This window comes from Ricinus communis, chromosome 5 (assembly GCF_019578655.1).
Source record: "Ricinus communis isolate WT05 ecotype wild-type chromosome 5, ASM1957865v1, whole genome shotgun sequence".
Taxonomy (NCBI): Eukaryota; Viridiplantae; Streptophyta; class Magnoliopsida; order Malpighiales; family Euphorbiaceae; genus Ricinus; species Ricinus communis.
In genome coordinates, this window is record NC_063260.1 from 28,010,251 (window position 1) to 28,029,968 (window position 19,718).

General features: G+C 35.9%; 2 protein-coding genes across 4 annotated transcripts; one reads left to right on the top strand and one right to left on the bottom strand.

Moving 5' to 3' along the window:
- The first annotated feature begins 55 nt into the window (after positions 1-55).
- LOC8280111 (hydroxyproline O-arabinosyltransferase 1) lies at positions 56-3,175 on the top strand. The gene is made up of 8 exons (XM_002519862.4): positions 56-610; positions 1,074-1,141; positions 1,238-1,439; positions 1,524-1,621; positions 1,696-1,765; positions 1,951-2,022; positions 2,192-2,305; positions 2,942-3,175. The coding sequence occupies exons 1-8, from the start codon at positions 215-217 to the stop codon at positions 2,999-3,001; spliced, it is 1,080 nt and encodes a 359-aa protein (XP_002519908.1). The 5' UTR covers positions 56-214; the 3' UTR covers positions 3,002-3,175.
- Positions 3,176-4,232: 1,057 nt separating this feature from the next.
- LOC8280110 lies at positions 4,233-18,640 on the bottom strand. 3 transcript variants are annotated; one of them, XM_048375058.1, is made up of 20 exons: positions 18,139-18,640; positions 16,945-17,329; positions 16,657-16,854; positions 16,471-16,559; positions 16,249-16,347; positions 14,511-15,204; positions 13,318-14,385; positions 13,063-13,180; positions 10,900-12,740; positions 10,276-10,408; positions 9,998-10,118; positions 9,831-9,914; positions 8,559-9,026; positions 7,769-7,864; positions 5,991-6,155; positions 5,636-5,815; positions 5,141-5,254; positions 4,883-5,065; positions 4,748-4,792; positions 4,233-4,472 (listed from the first exon to the last, which is right to left on the bottom strand). In XM_048375058.1, the coding sequence occupies exons 1-20, from the start codon at positions 18,202-18,204 to the stop codon at positions 4,338-4,340; spliced, it is 6,282 nt and encodes a 2,093-aa protein (XP_048231015.1). In that variant the 5' UTR covers positions 18,205-18,640; the 3' UTR covers positions 4,233-4,337. The 3 variants fall into 3 exon arrangements, with proteins under 3 accessions (XP_048231015.1, XP_015575082.1, XP_048231016.1); XM_015719596.3 differs by having other exon boundaries at positions 16,657-17,329; XM_048375059.1 differs by lacking the exons at positions 16,471-16,559; positions 16,657-16,854; positions 16,945-17,329; positions 18,139-18,640 and having other exon boundaries at positions 14,511-15,245.
- Between the last annotated feature and the right edge of the window lie 1,078 nt (positions 18,641-19,718).

Below are 19,718 nucleotides of genomic sequence, written 5' to 3' on the forward strand. Positions count from 1 at the left end.
CTCTTCAAGCAGAAAAAAGAATTAAAAAAGATAAGAAAAGAGAAAGGGAATCAAAATGAGTAGTAATAACAGGTTAGCCATTTTCTACAACCACTCCGCGACGACTTTTTTTTCAAGAAGCCGCCAACTTCTTGGCCTCCATTTCTGCGCTCATGAATGAACATTATATGTACAATTGAGCGAAGAAAGCAAAAAATTCTTTTGAAAAGGGAAAATGGGTTGGGGTAATATCTTCTTCTCAATGCTAATAACCTTCTCAGTAGCACTCATTACTTACAATATTCTCATATCTGCTAATGCACCTCTCAAGCAAGACCTTCCCGGCCCATCCACTACTGCTACTACTTCTATTGATCCCATTATCAAGATGCCACTTGGGAGGTCCAAAGCTTCCAAGAAAAGGCTTTTCCACACCGCCGTTACTGCTTCTGATTCTGTTTATAATACATGGCAGTGTAGGATTATGTATTACTGGTTCAAGAAATTGAAGAATCAACCCAATTCTGAGATGGGTGGTTTTACTAGGATCTTGCACTCTGGTAAACCTGATAAATTCATGGATGAGATCCCTACTTTCATTGCCCAGCCTCTTCCCTCTGGCATGGATCAGGTCTTCTCATCTGGGCTTCTCTTTTGATTTGTGATTTTTAAAAACTTTATTTTGATAATGAGTTTTATGTTTCTTTTTTAATCTTTTTAATTTCTGGGTTCATGAATTGTGTCAGGTTGATTTAGATTATTTTAAAGTCTCACCTTTCTGGGATCCTATGCCCTGTAATAATTTGAGTACTAAATGTTGTTTGCTAAAGAAGTTGAAAAGGGATATATTACATCTTTTATTTTGTAAATTTTCATAATTGTTTTTGGATGGATGCAACTCCAATTGGTAGCTCTTGTGTTTTTATATATTTGGATTTGCACTCACAAATTTTGGTGATTTTAGAACATAAGGGTAAGAGCTTTTACAATCCGTTCATACTTAAGTAGGCAGAATGTGAACTAGAAAATGTCTCATCTTGGATATCGTTGTTGTTGGTTGTAACTAGATATAATATTCTATTGCTCAATGACAGGGGTATATAGTCCTTAACAGACCCTGGGCCTTTGTTCAGTGGCTTCAACAAGCAGACATAAAAGAAGAGTATGAAGCACTAAATTCCCTGGCTTCTTTGATGGTTGATCTGTATTTCTTTAGATTTGACTTTTTTTTATGTATGCTATTCTTACCATGTACCAGTTACATACTGATGGCAGAGCCAGATCATATTATTGTTAAGCCAATACCAAACTTGTCCAAAGATGGTCTTGGAGCTGCATTTCCTTTCTTTTACATTGAGCCTAAGAAGTATGAGTCAGTCCTCCGTAAGTACTTCCCTGAGGACAAGGGACCAGTAACTAACATCGATCCTATAGGAAATTCTCCGGTCATTCTTGGAAAGGTCTGTATTTTATAATGCCTGTGTCAATTTTGTACTCTCCTTTCGGCTCCTGGATTTTTCTGATTGTCTGTCAAACACTGATAGGAATCTCTTAAGAAAATTGCTCCGACTTGGATGAATGTTTCCTTAGCAATGAAGAAGGATCCTGAAACAGATAAAGCTTTTGGCTGGGTCCTCGAAATGTGAGATTTTTGCTCAACTATGTGCAATTGACTATTTCTTTCTTTTTTTTGATTCATTTCTTTCATAAATATAGGTACGCTTATGCTGTTGCATCTGCCCTTCACGGTGTGAGCAACATATTGTACAAGGACTTCATGATTCAGGTTTTAATTAGATCACCTCCTCACTCTGCTCTACATGATTCAGGCAGAACATTGAATGTTTACTTGAAATATTCATTGATCTTGAATTTTGCCCAATTGTTTTCTTTGTCAATCCATTATAGTGATGCTCTTGATTTGCAAGATATCAATATATTCCATAATTTTCCCCTTTCGTCGTTTGTCAGCCCCCATGGGATACAGAAGTTGGCAGCAAGTTCATAATTCATTACACATATGGATGCGACTATGACATGAAGGTATTCTACGGGCACTGTATATTTATGTACAGTTTTTATGTCCAATGTTCTGGTAAAAGGGAAAAAAGAAAAAGAAAAGGGGAGAAATAGACAAATTGCTTCTGACCTTTAGAAAACTTGTCGATGCATTTGTTTGCTTATAATTTTGGCTTTTCTGCTCTATTTTCAGGGCAAGCTAACATATGGAAAGATTGGAGAATGGAGGTTTGACAAAAGATCTTATGATAGTGTCCCACCCCCTAAGAATCTTCCGCTGCCTCCGCCTGGTGTTCCAGAAAGTGTGGTATGTTTCATCCCTCTCAATATAATCCTAATCTTTTGCTGACCAATACACATGAAGAACGTTAACATTAATAAGTAAAAAACTAAAAGAGGAAGGCACATGCTTTTCTTTCAAATGAATGTTTTGCTATTCTTTTACCATTTCTAACCTGCAATTCTTGGTTTTTCCTACCCTTTCTAACCTGCAATTCTTTGTTTTTCCTACGCATTGCATTTTCATATAATAGACAATCAGTTCTTACACAAAAACTGTCATTAGTAGTGAATTAAAAATCATTGTGTTGATAAAGTTGCCAATTAAGTTATTTTGCACTCTGATTAGGTATCAGGGAAATGAAATTGATTCTTATTTTCCATTATCCCAATTGTTAGAATAAAATGAAACATTATTATATCAATATATTATCCCTTAGATCATTCTTAGATTTATTACATAGATAATATGCAGTCACTATCCAAAAGCAGCTTTAGGCATTGGTATGTGATTGAAGCTTACTAGAAGAAATAATGATTTTCCTTTGGTGTAAGTTTTGCAGTTACCTGTCTCCGCTTCTAAGTTTCGGATACAGTCACTATCGAAATCCTTTTTTCTATTTTTGGCCTTATTTTGTGTTTATAAGGATATATTGCATGGCAGGTAACTTTGGTAAAAATGGTGAACGAAGCGACGGCAAACATTCCTAACTGGGGATCATAGAAAAGAAGAGATTTGGGTATCTGTACAATCTGCATAAAATATGCTCTATCAGTACAAGTGATCAGGAAGTTTAGGAATCTGCCATTTGCTTTTAATCTGTGTTATACCTAAGTTTGTAATTCACACACGAATAAACTTCTCTTGGAAATTGAAAGTAATGCTTCTGTTTCGCAACATCAGTCCCTATAATTTTAAACGGTGTGGCCATACGGACAAGTAGAAACAGGGATATACATACATATATAAGAAAAACAAATCTTATAAGGAACAAACAAAGTAAAGAAAACGGAAGGATCATTTTAAAAAGTGTCAAAAGACTTCAAATGTGAATAAAGGGGAAAAATATTTTGTTCATGGACTCTACAGAGATTTGGCATCAACTAATGAAATAGAATACTCCCGTTTTATAAAAACGGTTTATAATTTGATTGTAATAATAATAATAATATCTATAAAATAAAAATAATAAGAAACAATTGGGACTAAAAACTCTTGAAAAAGGAAGGAGCCCTTGAAAGATAATTTCATTTAACTCTAAAACAAGAGGGATGGAAGCATTAATTGTGTCAATAGTCAGGAGAGTGTACAACTAACCGCAATTACACAGTAGGTACCCACCCATGCACCCATCCAATCAACGAGACGAACCACAGTTGGGACCTGAAGAAGGTTCAATCAAAGAGGACTTCCCCAACTCGTGTTGCCACCAGCCACCAGAAGGGATTAAATTTTTACTCCATAGTTAGGGGGCCAGAACCAAAAGCGCTCCTATTATCTTCTCTTGAGGGAATGTAATATTTCAATATTGGAAACCCAGTCGATAATGGAAAATTGATATGTATGTTGAAATTTTTAAAAATCCATTTCCAACTTTTTTTTTCAGGTACTTGAACAAAACTGAAGGGCAATTTTGAAAATTATACTAAAATTTAGACATAATTTGAATATACATTCAAGTCATAATTAAAATATAAAAATGTGAAAAAAAAAGGGATTTGCTGAGATCCAAACAATTTATTTATTCCGAATCGTCACTCCAAATCCGTTGGGTTTTCCCATGTTCAAGTCCCTGGAATCTCATATTTCTATTGTGTATATGGGATAGATTCACAGAGAAAAGTAATGCAGCAAGAAACAGGTGAAGTGACCTGCACAATCTAAAAGATGGATCTGCATTATATATTTGCTGGCCTGGAAATCATAAATTTATATTATACGCACAGCGCTAAACTTCCAGAACTTTTGAACTGATCACATTTCATAATTTTGACAGAGGCCAAAGTGGGCTTGTTAGTCTTTACAAAAATGATGTATTTACAAGCAATGGAAAGAGCTATCAATTCAAATAGCGCCTGCAATTCTTTGAATTACAAAAGCAGGGTATCTTCTTACCTTCATCTTCATGGTTAAAATGGTAGTCATATGTTATTTCTTCCCCAGGATATATGTCTCTCTCAGCAAAAAAGACAACCTGAAAATGTAGAAGCGTTTAGCAAAAAGATCATATCCTGATAATCCCACGAAATGCAAAATACAACAAGATGCTGTATTAAGTCTGGATTTCAATGCAAATTATGTGCAACCACAGAACTCAGAAGTGTACTCTAGGAATCATTTTAACTGCAGCATCCAATTAATGGAAACACAGAATCACCAAGATTGTTCTAGCAGACACCATGAACGACCAACTGCTTTATTACAAGTGCAAGCAGTGTGCTACAGGACATAATAAGACTTTTAACTTACCTTCTTGTCGTTCCTCACGGAAATAACTTTGGCCACACAGTTTGGCTGGTCAAGCAAATTGATAATTGGGTAAGAAAATTAAATTGATATGCTGTGAAATGGTATAAAACATACGCTGAAAACTCAAATAATTACCAAGCACGAATGATTGACAAAGCGAGCAATTCCGCCTTTATGGGTTGCATCAATAATATTCTCTTTATCTATCCTGAAGAAGTAACAAGCACTTTTGTACTGAAGTTTTCTGCCAGACTGGTACTCATTTTCTCTTTTATCAGCTACCCGTAGCCCAACAATCTCACCAACATACTCAACCACCTGAAAATAGTCAACACATTATTCCATCACGGATAAACTAGTGCTTCCATGACATGAGGGGAAAAAGGGCCAAACCATTTCTCCACGAGAAATAAATCGAGCAGTGTAAAGGCCAAGGGCGTGTATGCCAGACTTATAAACAACCAAATGTTTCCAAGCTTTTCCTTGTTTGTAGCGGGTATATTCTTTCTGCAAGAAAGAGAATACTAAAATAGTTATTTTGTGCATCTATAGCAATGCAAATTTTTTTTATTATGGCACGTTTGCTACGCTTGAGAATCGATAATGGTAAGCAATTCTTGGAATGGGACTCCATTTTTTGCGTGTCTAAGTCTTTAATGATATAATATTTAAATAGTTTGGATTCTTATAGAAATAAATTCTATTTGTACATAATTCACTATCAAGCTTTACTTGGTTAATTGAGTTGAGTATCTCTAAAATAATTTTGAAATAAGATTTCTAGAATCTAGGCATCAATTTCAATTCCAATTTCATGGTGTATCAAACATGGCATTGGTGAATTTATTGAAACCAGATAACTCATCCATAGGGGTAAAATTAACAAACCCGACAATCATACTCCTTTTCTGACATTGGCAGCTTCAAAATCCCCTGTGCACAGGACTTCTGCCCGTTAATGTGAACCCAAGCATCAAACTGCTCCTGAGGAACAAGGCATCCACTCTTTCCTTTTGATTGACTGTTAGTATTATGCCAGAAGCCATCCCGTTTGCGGCCCTTATAGCCCTAGCAGAAAAAAGAAATGAAAATCATTGCTACATACAAAAGCCAACCCTATGTAAACAACTGACCATCCTATGTAACTGATTCCACCAACACCAACCCACCCCTTCACACCCAAAAAAATAAGTAAATGGATAAAGAAGAAAGTCAAGAGAAGAATGCTGGATGAAAGAATTACCTCAGTCCTAGCACAGCTTACTTCTTTTTCTGCTGGATAACCTGCTTCAAAGATGGCAGAATCACAGGCAGATTCAATTGTTGGGTATGTTGCATGAAGCACACATCTTCCATAAAAGCCAACATTTTCATTATCAACACCTTCAGCTTCACTTTGCAGTAGTCCCTACATCCAATATGATAAATATAGTTAAGGTTCACACTTCACAAAGAACTCTGATGACAAAGAACAGAAACAAACATTTCTAAATGAAATCTTCGAAATGCAGGGCACCTTGGGCTTTTTATATTGTTGAACATGAAATAAAATAAGACAAATCTCACTGTCCCATATCACATATACCATTAAAATGTGGTAGACAATACTTCTATTTGCAAACAAAAGGCTAACGAACTGTGGAATAGTCAGATATATTGAAGTAATATAACAATAATAAATAGTCCAAATACTGCACATCAGTAGAAAGAAAAAGCAAGAGTCTCTACCTGGTTCACTTAAGGTCAGTATGTCAATACATAACTATTATACAAGCATTAGCATTGACAGTGCAAGAATTTACAAAATCAATCCGAGCACCTAGACTATCTTGGAAGTCCATTCAAGTCAAATGTCTCACAATACAAAGTCATTCTACCTAACGTCAGAAAGATAGTACAAAACTTTAAAGATATATGAAGGACCACAGAACCTCAAATTCAATTTGCTTTACACAATTGGCACAAAGTAAGAGCTCCCAAGCTACAGAGATCCCTATCCAAATAGTAGCGCAGTTTTCTTTTCTGAACTAAACAGCATAGTTTCACGAAAACAAAATAATTCAAAGTTCAAGCAGATATCTCCAACAGCTCCTCCAGGGTCTTTGTTGAGCTGAATAGCAGAATGTAACTTATTATGCACGGTCTATCATTAAAAACCATATGGAACATTTGGAATCTTTGCAAAAAGGTTAAATAATGTTCCTATATCTCACACTTACAAACAAACAGAAAGTATTTTTAACTTCATATGCATAGGAAGTCCCAATTGATTGCAAGACTGTTAAGGAAAATCACTCTGTTGAAAAGTAATTTGATAATTGATAAATGGGCTTGGATAGAACTCTTTCCCAAAAGCTAGCTCAAAGAAAAGGGTGCCCAATCCACATATATATAATACAACTTCTAATTCCCTCCCTCAAGCTTAGCGTGCATACAAGTCCAGCTCTAATACAATGATAAATGGGCTTGGGTAGAACTCTTTTCCAAAAGCTAGCTCAAAGGAAGAGGGTGCCCAATCCACATATATACCACAACGGCCCAATAACTTAGCGATTGGGATAAATACAACTTCTAATAATAATGAACAACAAAATGCAGAGACTGCACAATAACAAAAAACTGGAATGAAAATTGGAAAATAAGATCTTGCAAAGTACAATGATTATATATTGTGTCATCAGTTGAATATTCAATAGATGTAGTATTTGAGAACTTCGTATCAACTTATAGCCATACTTTCAGCTATTTGAACTCCATTGAAAGTAAGATACTATCAGTACAAATAAAATAATATTTTTTTTTATAAACATTTTTTTAAGGAAAATTGATAAATGTCTAGTAAGCAAATTGATAGACGCAAAAGAACAAGGGCCCAGCTGTTTATCAAAAAGATTTCCAAAAAAATGCAGTTACTAAATTGCAAATAGGGAAACTACTCCCAGGATTGTCCATACTTAACATTAAAGCAACGTAAAATAAAATGAGTTTCAAGGCACCCAAAGATTCAAAAGAAAAACAGACCTTCTGATGAGCACACCAAGGATGGAACTGAATAGAGCAATTTGCAACCCTGCACTGTATGCATGAACCACCTGGTCTATCACATATAGAGCATACCTACATAAAGAGAAGTGAAAATTAAAATTACTACCAGAATATGTATGATAATTAGACAAATAAAGAATATTACAAAATACAGAGTATAATTTTCAAATTTCATACCTTAATGAGAAAAAAAGTCCTGTAATTCATGCAAAATGAATTTTAAAGAGAGTTGAGTTATTTTATATTTTACATAGAAGAAGGCATAAGTTTGCAAAATAGCATCTAATACCAGGGATCCTAGATTATGCAATTGGTCACTCATAGGAGAAAGCTATTATATTATACTCATCCCTTTGACTTCTGATATAGAAATTTATGTTTTGGTTAAGGTACACTGCAAGATCAGCCATGTACCATGTCTTATTAACAAGAAGAAATGATGATGCATAACAAAGTGTCATACAAATCATCCATACCCATGTGCATTGATTGCATATCATGAGTTTCAGACAACCTGAACATAAAGTTTGATATCCATGCATGAAGTGTTGACAATTTTCATAATAAAGTAATCATGAAAGGCCTTGGACTTTGGCTCAAGTGGTCAAAAAGCAATAACTATTATTTTCATTTATCATTTCACCGTCAATTATTGCAAACATAATTGGATGAAAACTGAAAAAGAAGTTATTATTAGCTCAATTAATTCTAGTAATATGCCATTGGTTATAGATTTTATCAACTCAATCATTACTTAATTACTTACCACATTTGCTCTAGGACACGAAGCACCTGAGACATCAAAAGCACTCATGGTATTCACATTTGGACATCGTGTCCCAGGAGTCCAAAGGCCACAAACCATGTGAACCCACTGCTTAACTGTTGAATCAAGTACTCCAGCTGTAATGCTGTTATTCACTTTTAGATTACTAAGATGGCCCAAGGAGTTTGGTAATATATCCAAATGATTCTGCACATCCTTGTTGCAAACAGTTGAAGTTGATGGCTCAATGTTTACAGGTCTTAGAACAGGGTATGACCTATTTTCAGGTCCAGGTCCTGAGCTATGCAGCATGCTCATTTCATGATGCAGAATTTCAGGTGAAGAAATTGCATTTTTAGCCACACTCTCTATTTCAAGATTCCAAGCTTTTAAAAGGCCTTTCACAATTGTGCGACTTCGAAGCGCAAGAGTCATAGCTCCACCACCATAACCACATAGAACACAGACCTGGACACATTAAATCATCACAAGAAAAGCATTATAATTACAAGTTGCATAAGGAGAAAAGAATGCTGATGAACATATATACAGCAAGCAAAGCCGGCTAGCCTAGTTCAGGTGCATTGATCAAGAGCTCTCCTGAGTAAAGTTACCATGGAGAAGTAAAAACTCTAGGACAAATCATAATAATTTATAGGAAACAGCACGAATGAGAGAAGACAACAATGAGCAAAGTAATGCTCTCATCCAAGCCATACAGCACCTACAGGAACTCTTTTCAACAGTATTGATGCAGAGAGCTAACATAAAGGTCAAAGACAACAAATTTATCTTTATCCCACAACAGACTGAAAGAAAATAAATAACTGGCTTTTAAGAAATATGAATATTCCTCCATCCACAACTCTGCTAAAATTTCAATTACACTCTTGCGTCCTTCATACTACCGAAACCATTTGATTCCGAGTCCAAAAGGTCCCTAAAGAATTTGTATATACCCAATTCTAGAAGTACCTAAGAGGCAATTCCACATCCACACCACCTCAGAATGATGTTAAAAGTGAGAATTGGAGTATGGTACTTGTGTTTGTAATACATAGAAAACCACCGAGGAGATAAAGCCTTGTTAGGCGCCATTCTTTTTGCTTACTGACCTTTGAATAACTGTGAAACACAAGCCCTTACACTGAAGAGAAGTAGCTTAGCTTTCTAAAGTTTATCGATGGATAAAAGAATATATGTATGCATACTCAAGTGTTGGTCATGAAGTAAAAATTACTATGCATTGAACTAGGTACCAGAATTCCTTACAATATCTTTTGCACTTGTCCTGCAAGGTCTGCAATACCAGTGGCCTTTAGGCACTCTGGAAACACCATAGCAAGCCTGATGTACCTAATTATTGAGACACTTTCTCAGTTGATGGAATCATTAAAAGAACCACTGGGATGGAACAGAAGCTTAAAAATTATACATACTCTGATTGAACATCGCCTACACTCCAATAAGCAATTAACTTCATCTTTATTTGAGCTTCTACAAACACTGCAGAATGAATCCATATCTGTGATTGATAGGTGCTTTTGTTCTCTAGCACATCTGCACAAAACCAATCAACATCCAAGTGTTTGCAACTGAAGCAGCATTCATAATTCATAAAAGATGGGCAGAATGAAAATTCCATTATCTCTGGTCCTACACCACAGGTAAAGAATATGAGACCAATCAATATATCATTCTCAATTTGCTTGCTCACCTTTTGGGATCCACTTTCTGTGATCCATTATCGTGACTTTTTTCAGAATTCCTCAATGTCTTTCCCAGCTTCATTTTTGGCACATATTTGAAATTCTTCTTTCTGGAAACCATTTTAGGACTAGAACTCTTTCCTGAAAGATATGAAAATAAAATCAGAATGTGCATAGAGCAAGTGAGAAGTTGAAGGAATCTTTTTCAGTAAAAACTAGGACGTGGTTTATGGAATATTAGGCAATTCAGCTAAAATGGGAGAATATGCTCACACTGCTATCCCAATAGAGATATCAACTGTAGCTAATTTTAGCCACTAACTCACTTACAAAACATGGGAGTGAGGCTCTAGAATACTGCAAATAAGATTATACTATAATTCAAAATGATATTGCTGCCTGGACTACTGAATGATAATTATGTTCAATATGGCTTTACTAATAGAACAATATTGAATATATTCAGAAAGGTTCGACAATTAAGCATGTCTGCTTTAAGGACAAGTGCTCAGTAGTCACTTAAGCAAGAACTCACACCACTAGTCATGTCATTCCTTTAACTGAATTGAGAGAAATATGAAATTACTTAAAAGAAATCCATTCAAAGAAAAAAAAAAAGATTTTTATATTACCTTTTAGTGTCAACTCATAAAGGCTACGCTTGCGAGTTTCCCTATACTTCGATCTTGACTGAGCATGAGCAATGGTGTCCAGTATTACACAACCTCTCCCATTTTTACCTTCACTCTTCTCTAGCATTGAAACCTCATCAGCAGATTGCTCGTCATAATTGGCAAAAGAATTGCTTCTTTTTTCCAGAGAAGTGCGAACATTCATGTCCTTGCATAACAAAGCAACATTCCTCCCATGTTCTTTCTCTTTCGTCAAGTTGGAGAATTTACCAAAGCATGCATTACTCCAACTAAAGTTAGTTCCTATCTCCTTTGAGGAAGTTAGTCCAGGTTTACAGATTTTAGGAAGTGAACATTTTTGTGCAGTTTTAAGAACTTTATCAAGAGAGACAATTTTAGCTGGCTTTGATACGTCTCCATTCAAGTTACCGTTAACTATTTCGCCATACTTACCACATGCAACAGGTTTTGCTTTCCCATGACAAAGATGCTGAGCTGAAGATGCCTTGATACGATCCAGTGAGTCATACTTCCCAGCTTTCTCACCAACTGCCTGGGTACAATCTTGCCTCTGAAACTGAATACTAAGATCAGCAGCATGAATGCTTCTGAATTTCTTTCTGCCTAAGATCTCAAGGACTTCACAAGAATTATCATCATGATTTATGTCATTGTGAGGATTAGCTTCTCCATCTCCCGCATTGTAAAGCCTGTGAAGATCTCTATTACGAGATAGTGATTTGCTGACAGATTGCATACAATTTCCATCTTTGGGATTTGCTTTAACACAGTGAGCACCAGAAGTCTGAGATGATTCTTGGCCAGCTGAAACCATTTGCACATTTTCAGATAAACAGGGCCAATCGGCAGTCCCACCATACTCGGGATATTTACCATGGAGCATAGGAGCTGCAGTGCCTAATGGTGCATCTGACACCTTTGGTATTATTTCTCTCTTTCTCTTCCCAGTTTTCAGGCCTCTATCAAACTCTTGTGAGTGATTGTTTTTCCCATGGACAGTAATCCCATTATGTTTTTGATTTTGGCCTTTCTTCCATGTCAAGGAATCCATGAGCTTAACCTCATCAAGAAGACTACGAGATGATTTGTTAACAGCAGTATTATGAGATCCCATATATACAAGGTTTTTCTTACAAGTGGAGCCATGGAAGTCAGCACTTCTGTCACTTTCAAAGGCATCATCTGACGACCAGCATTTATCAATGCCTGACCCTTCATCAACTACAAGATTATTAATGCATCCAGAATTCCCAACAACAGTTGAAGACTCCACATTGGTAAATTCAGTGGATGCCTGAGTAACAGCAGGGGTAGAGCAACCAGAAGATATATTAGACATGTCTTGTTCTTTGAAAGAGGCTGCTGCAGCAACTGCTCCGTCAAAACAGTTTGCAGCATTATCTCCAAGCTGACCTAATTTATATTCTCTTTTAAGTGATGTATCTGCTGATTGTTTTGCACATGCCACTTCACAAACCCTTTTTAACTTTCTTGGCACATCTTTCCACTGTGAAGTATGAAAAGTAGCGTTCTTAGGTAGCTCCCCCTTCAACATTCCACATTGATCAAAGGAAATTGCATTTACTTTTGAAGCCATGTGATCTTTAGCAAGTTGTGAAGCAATTAACATAGGGGTTTTACAACTCATACTTCCATTTTGTTCTCTCAGGGGATTAGGCTTTCCACCTCTTAAATTACAATTTCCTTCTATACATTTTGTCTGGGCAGCACAGGTACAGTTATACTGAAAACAAAGTGTTCTCTGACAGCAGGTTTCATGCTCATTTGACCAAATGATGTTGTTTTGACATCTATCAAGCCTGTGTTATTGGAATAAATAATATATATTAGGCAATGTGACATGATAAATTTACGACAGATCGGTTACTTTGAATATCAAAGCCAGTAAAAAATTGTGCAAGCACGACTTGTATTCACCTAACTTCAAATGTTCGCTAAGCAAACACCATTAAATTTTTTAGAGATGTGCCCAGCCAGATTTTTTGGCAAACCCAATATTTATTGATGAAGGCCTTATAAGGATATTAGAAGGTGAGAAAGGGATCCAAAAAATATTATAACCAATTATACTTCCAAGAAAAAAATGCTAAACAAGATCAAAAGATCATTCTACAAACTAACCTCAATGACTGCTCCTTTTGAAGAGCACTGTGAGAAAGCTGACACTGCATGCCAAATTCTTTAAACTGAAAAGGCATACCTTGTGTGAATGTTGAGAAATTGCACAACCTGTTCAAACCTGAATGAAGACAGAAGTTATCATTAGCAATCCACTGTATAGGCATCCACCCCACAATAAAAGAATTCCGCACAAAATTGAGAATGTGAATTCATAAGTAGGTTATGTCTACAGTTACAGAAGCCTAGTGCTCTTGCCTGTCCCAGATGTGGATTTGTCAACATCATCAACTGTCTTACTAGGAGGACAAGGTTGGTCTAGTTTCATCACAACTTCAGAAACTTCTTGTTTCCTGGTGAGGTCATGCACATGCGTTTGTTCTTCAGACACTGACGGTTCAACAAAAGAATGCTGTGCTTTAATATTAGAGGAATTACTACAGTTGCCTTGTTCTATCTTCCTTCCAAAGGAAGACATTGCATGCTGTTGCTTTGATAAGTCTAATAACTGACCCAGTGCAAGTAATTTTTGATTGTCATCAAGCAAATAAGGTCCCATGCAAATGCTCTCTCGGTTCAGCATTGCTAGAGTCAGCCCAGGAATGCAGGTTGAAGTAGATGAGGGAGAAACTTTTGGAACTGACTGTGATGACAAAATTTGCCTAGAATCCATGGATGTAAGGACAGCATGATCTAGAAGTCCACCATTTCCAAAACAAGGACCCTTCTGAAGATAGACGGAGAAGTTTGCAGCATCAGATACATCTGGTGGCACATTAGATGAGTGATATAGATTACGGTTTTTGTCATGCATAAATGAAAAGTTAGAATAAGTGGCATCATTCATAGCTCTAGTGTATGAGCTTGGATTTCCCATCCACTTCTGCATATTAGATCCTGAAGCCTTTTTGATATAAGAGCTATTAGCAAGACATCCCACTTCTTTACCATTGTCAGCAGGTTTGAGAAAAACTGACTCAGGGACAATACACTGCTCATCCAAACTATTGCCACCATTCCAGGAAAAATTATTAGAGTCAAATTTGACAGCATGAGATTCGCAGTGTCTTCTCTCAGACATAACATACTCAAAACTATTAGTAGCTTTAGAATGTGGGGTCCCCTCAGGCAAAGCGTAGTGTTTGAATAGCGAAACCACTGAAGGCTTAGCCATATTAAGTTTCTCTAGTTCAGTAGAATCTACAGTTCTATCGTTTCCACTGTTCCCATATCTCAAGTGGTCTTGTTTCCTTCTTATGGTGGAATCAGACAGGTGAGCAGCATGGGGAAGACATCGTCTTGATTCCTCTTCTCCCTGGCAACTGACTGTATCATTCAAGGTAAAATAGTTAATTGGTAGCTCAGTTAAAACAATAAGATGAATATGGTAATACAGACTAATAAAAAATGATATAGGAAATTAGTTAGGCAGAAACAACAATACACTGCACCATTATTAATCAGCTGCTCTTGGGAAAATGGCTTATGTGGACTGACAAGTGTGTTATAGAACTGTGGCCCTATTACTGGTAGAACTGGATTTCCTGGAGATTGACCGTGCTGATAGGGTTGCCCAAGCTTCAACTCTATGCTCGAGGGAGAGCCATCCTTTTCCATTGTAGCACCATCCTGTGCATCTTTACCTCTGCCAACATCAGAACTTTTAACAAGGGCTCTACAATTTTGCAAGGCAGGGTGGGCAGTTGCCAAACTTCCACTCTTCAAAATAGCATCAATATACATGGACTGACATACATTTTCTGGTCCTCTGCCAGCAAAATTAGGCATTGTCGAGCACCTAGAGATAGAGCAATCAGTCACATGGTTATCCCCCACACTGCATGAATTGCTTAGCGAAGTGCCTACTAAACCTTTGAGATAAAATTTGTTACCGTCCTGACCATTTCTCTGTTGTTCATCATGTAAAGCATCAATAACTGGATTTTGGTCTGCAAGAAAGTTCTTTACAACAGCATCACTTAAAGGTCGTCCAGACCTTGCTAAAGCTTCAGATGGGGCAACCAAATTAATGCAGGCAGTTTTCTTGGGCATGCTGGACATAGACACACCAGATCTCATTAAACTAGCAGCCAATGGTAATCCTTCAGGCCAGTCCCACCCACTCTGATCTTCTGGAACCCTAATCTAAAGCATCATAAAAACGTCACCATCCAGTGTTCTCGTTGCTTCAAAGGCATGCCAATAAGAAATATCACCATCCAGTCTATGACAAGCTACTGTTTAGAATAAAAAACTAAGGTTCAATGGCATCAATATAATGAGAAACAAACCTATTTGAGTGCCAATGTGACACATAGATATATGAATATGCAAATTTTATGCGAGAAGTTGAGCATGGTTTGAGGAATGGATATCTAATTATGCCAACCTGCACTAGGAGATCATGCAATAGCCAAACAAACCTCACCCCCCTGCTTTACTGACAAACTAGTCCCTTGAACTCTTGGGACTGTCAAATTTTATATGGTGAAAGAGTTTCTCTTCTCCCCTTTTTTTAAAAAGGAAAAAAAATAAAGAAATTGCCAGTTGTCACTAAACTCTCAAATGCAAAGTTATCTTGCAAAGAAGCATCATATCATTATTGACAGAATATACCATTACGGAAAATTAAATCCAAGACATGCACCTGGGCTTCATGGTATGGCTATGCTCAAGGGTTTGGCAATGAAGCACCCAAAACAAAATTATGAGAAACACCACATTTATTCAAAGAACTACTATTGCAGAGAAATTAATAGTAGTAATGGAACTTGCCCTAAAGTGGATAGTAGAAACTCAGAAATAATAATAAAGCACAAAGAAGCATAAAATTCATAGCAAAGACATTAAATTCCTTTTTCTTAACAAAGTTTATTTTATTCTTACAATGATCACAGAAAATAATCATATGCTGCCAAATGTCAGATTGCAGAGCACAAGTTTGATCTGATTAAGTACTATGACTACGAAAATTAAGTCTCAAACCAAGTATACAGACTCAAATAAAAATTAAAACTCCCTGCAAGCCAATCTCTATGCATTAACCATATACAGCTTTTGCCGTTTACATGCAGATAAAGGCAATTGCTTCAACATATGGAGTCAGACGCACATGCATCTGTTTACAAGTGAGCAAAAAAGGAAATCTTTTCCAATATACAAGAAGAGTGTGCAGTGTGAACATCTTACCCCAAATTTCTGGAAGTATAGCTTGCGCCACTGAGCAATTGTCTCTCCACTGTCCATATGAATAGCATCACCAGGATTAATATTCCATAAACCCGAATGCTGTAAGATAAAAGCAGTTAAATCAACTTTAAAGCACGAAGACGTACTAAAAGCATAAACCTTGCAAGAAATCCATATGCATTGTAGTAAACACCAAACTCTTATTAAATTAGCAGAAGCTACCTCACAGAATTTGGAGACAGACATGTGGAAGCAATGACATGAGCAAAGAATGCCAAGAAGTCCTGTATTGCTGAGTAGTAAATCTCCACCTTTCAAGTTAATACATTACAAATGTCAGGAGATAAAACCTAGAATTTATATCAGTCAACTAGCAAATAGAAGGAATAACACAAATCAAGGACTTACTCCTATCCATGCAAAAAACACGCGGGCATCCGCTAGGAAATCTAGATGAATTAATCGAAGCAGAAGACTCTGCTGCTAGTGGCAACTTTTGTGGCATTTGATTGTTCACATTCTGGAGTTTTATGGCATTTGCGTCGGATATGTTATGCAGCTCCCCTCTCAGATAAGTAAAATCTTTTAATTTCTCATTACCAAGAACTGCATCATGAAGAACTGTTTTAGCCAGGTCTGAACCCTGAAGACTAATGCTTGCAGCTGGAAGACCATTTGGAAATACAGAATTGCTACCAAAATTGGAAGTAGTAGTTGCTCTTGATGAAATAAGTGGGCAAAGATCAGCTCCACTTTGCATGTTTTGATAGCTTCCATTTTCTGATGGTTTCCAACTAGATGTAGGTGGAATCTGACTTCCAGTAGGACTAACAGCTATACTGCTTTCAATAGGCAGTTTAATAGAGGTATTGAGTGGTTTAGAATTTGAGAATTCCTGGAAATCAAACTGTAAAAGAGATGCAGGCCCAGATAGGAGAGCTAGAAATGAATTGCCTAGGTCAGCATGGCTTGAGCTGCAGGGACTTAGGGGAAATGTGGGATCCAGCATCCTTCCATGTACTTGCGTTCTCAGGTCTTGTCCAGCATGTGAAATAAAATATTGACCTGGATTCCTCCCCGTCTATATTTTACCAAAAGAGAAAGGGAAACAAAAAATCAAAACCATGATCCGAGCATATAGTGACTCGAATGACTTAGTAAAGAAAAGACTATTAATGCATATGCACATTCTGAATCACAATTTACAAGCAGCAATCCTTAGAAAGGAGAAAGGGATTGTAAACAACTAATAGTCATATAAACAAGAAAAATGCAGCTGTCACTGTTATAAAGAAGTTGAATTCTCCAAATTCATTGACACTATGACTACACTTCCCCACTTGAGAAATTAATTAACATTGAGACATATTTCATCTCAGGCAATATCTTGAATCATTCGCCACAGACATAAATTACTTGGTGCTAAGGAATAAGAGACTAAGCACTCAAATTCTAAACTACATTAGCTGTTCTCCAAAAACTATCAATCCAGTGGTTCCCAACTCAATCTTTGCAATGAATCACATGAATATTAGAATCTCATTAGTACCAAAATTTCTGTCCTTCACTTACTTATTGCTAGTACAAAATTTGTATGGTAAAATACACAATAAATCCTACCTTAAAATGTTAAAAGCTATGAATTGAATCCACCATGCATCAGCAATAACAACCTCTACTTTATGACATTTAAGTTAATATCATACACTATAAATCTAAATAACAGAGCAAACACTATCGGCATTATTATAATAAGCTAAGTAAAACCTAACTTATACTATACATTTTGCACCAGTATCACCGGAACAATATTGTGAAACGTCGATTAAGAACTTAAGGCAATGCATCGAATTAAAAAGAAAAAAGCAATAACATGCACAATAAATATACCTGATCTCGAGCTTCTTGTGATTGCAATGTGGAGGAGCTACATTTGACCTCCCGTGAGTTCTCCATTTCTCTCTAACTCCTCTCTAAACCCTAACTATCTGCCATTATTAACGATAACAGTTGTTTAAATGACCAAAATATCCTTTTACAGATACAAAGCTCAGACCTTTTTTATAGGAAAAAAGGGGGAAAAAAAAAACAAAGGAACTGACGGAAGAGACTACTCAGCAGACGGGAGTAAAGGAAAGGAAAAGTGATGAAAGCATCTGAATAAAATTGTATTATATCGAGGGGACACTAGCATATTGACGCGTGTAAAATCATAGGGTGAATGTGAGCCGTTAAATTTTATGACTTTGTGCGGGGAGGGATTGGATGGGTGATTATACGCCGTTGATCGTGAATACAGCTGGTTTCAGTCTCTGACAAAATGATGTTACTGTAGCATCACCGCTTCACGAGCGCGGCAAAATGGTGTTTTAGGGCACGCGCGGCAAAATGGTGTGGGGTTTGATTGGGTTTAACAAGTAGGAGTTGGAGACCTGTCGTGAGCGCATTAGTGGAGAGGGAGTTGTTGGTGGGGAATAAATGGGTTCCACCAGAAGGGTTTGTGTTTGGATAAAAGCAGGCATAATCCGATGCCAAGTACAGTTATTTTTATCCCTACCTTTGAGGAGAAGATCCTTGTCCAGGATAGCCTTTCGGTTTATTGGATGGAATAAGTACTTTTTCTCAATTAGTGTTTTGTGTGAACTGTTAAGTGGAGTAGACATGACAAAAGAATAAAAGGTCTAATTACGGAATATATTGAGGTGCTATTCTGCAATTTCTTTTAAACATTTATTTTTTATTATTAATATTAATATTAATTAAAACTTTATAAAATGAAAAGAAAATAAAAAATAACTTTTGGTTTAACATGATATATGTTTTATAGTTTGGTGCCTCACCTTCATCCTTATGTTAACCAATTATATATATTTGAGCCAATAAATGAATAATATAATAATTGTCTTATGAAATAGTATATAAATTTGAGAGATAAAAAAACACGTTTTTCATTTTTATTTTCCAAAAAGAAAAGAAAATTAAAGCATAGAATAAAGCAAAAAATGTAGTATTTATTTAAAGAAATATATTAAGAAAAGATAATTGTATTTGAAAGATACTTTTTTGAACTTAAAAAAAGATAATTGTATTTATTTAACATTCGAAAAAAAATGTAGTATTTATTTAAAGAAATATATTAAGAAAAGATAATTGTATTTGAAAGATACTTTTTTGAACTTAAAAAAAAAAATAATTCAATTTCCTTTTTTAGTTAAAGAGAATTACCGGGAGAAAGAAAATTATATTTTTGTTATTTTATGTGCTAAAATATTAAAAGATCTGGAAACAAAGTAAATCACTTAAAATTTATTAAAAGATTTATTTCATCTAAGAAAATATAAAATAAAAATAATAAAATTAAAAACATATTTTAATAGTATAAAACATATTAATTTACTAATATAAAATTTATTTAAAAATTTTAACTATTTTATTAAAATTTAATTTAACTATAATAGATTTCATATAAG

Excerpts from the sequence above, each read along its gene's own strand:
- LOC8280110 (XM_015719596.3), bottom strand. The coding sequence starts at position 18,204 with ATGGAGAACTCACGGGAGGTCAAATGTAGCTCCTCCACATTGCAATCA. Across the intron at positions 16,348-16,470 it reads CTGTCTCCAAATTCTGTGAG|CATTCGGGTTTATGGAATAT; the intron begins GTAGCTTCTGCT and ends TTTATCTTACAG. Across the intron at positions 9,915-9,997 it reads GTAGGCGATGTTCAATCAGA|GTACATCAGGCTTGCTATGG; the intron begins GTATGTATAATT and ends CTCAATAATTAG.
- LOC8280111 (XM_002519862.4), top strand. The coding sequence starts at position 215 with ATGGGTTGGGGTAATATCTTCTTCTCAATGCTAATAACCTTCTCAGTA. Across the intron at positions 1,142-1,237 it reads CAAGCAGACATAAAAGAAGA|TTACATACTGATGGCAGAGC; the intron begins GTATGAAGCACT and ends ACCATGTACCAG. Across the intron at positions 1,766-1,950 it reads ACAAGGACTTCATGATTCAG|CCCCCATGGGATACAGAAGT; the intron begins GTTTTAATTAGA and ends GTCGTTTGTCAG.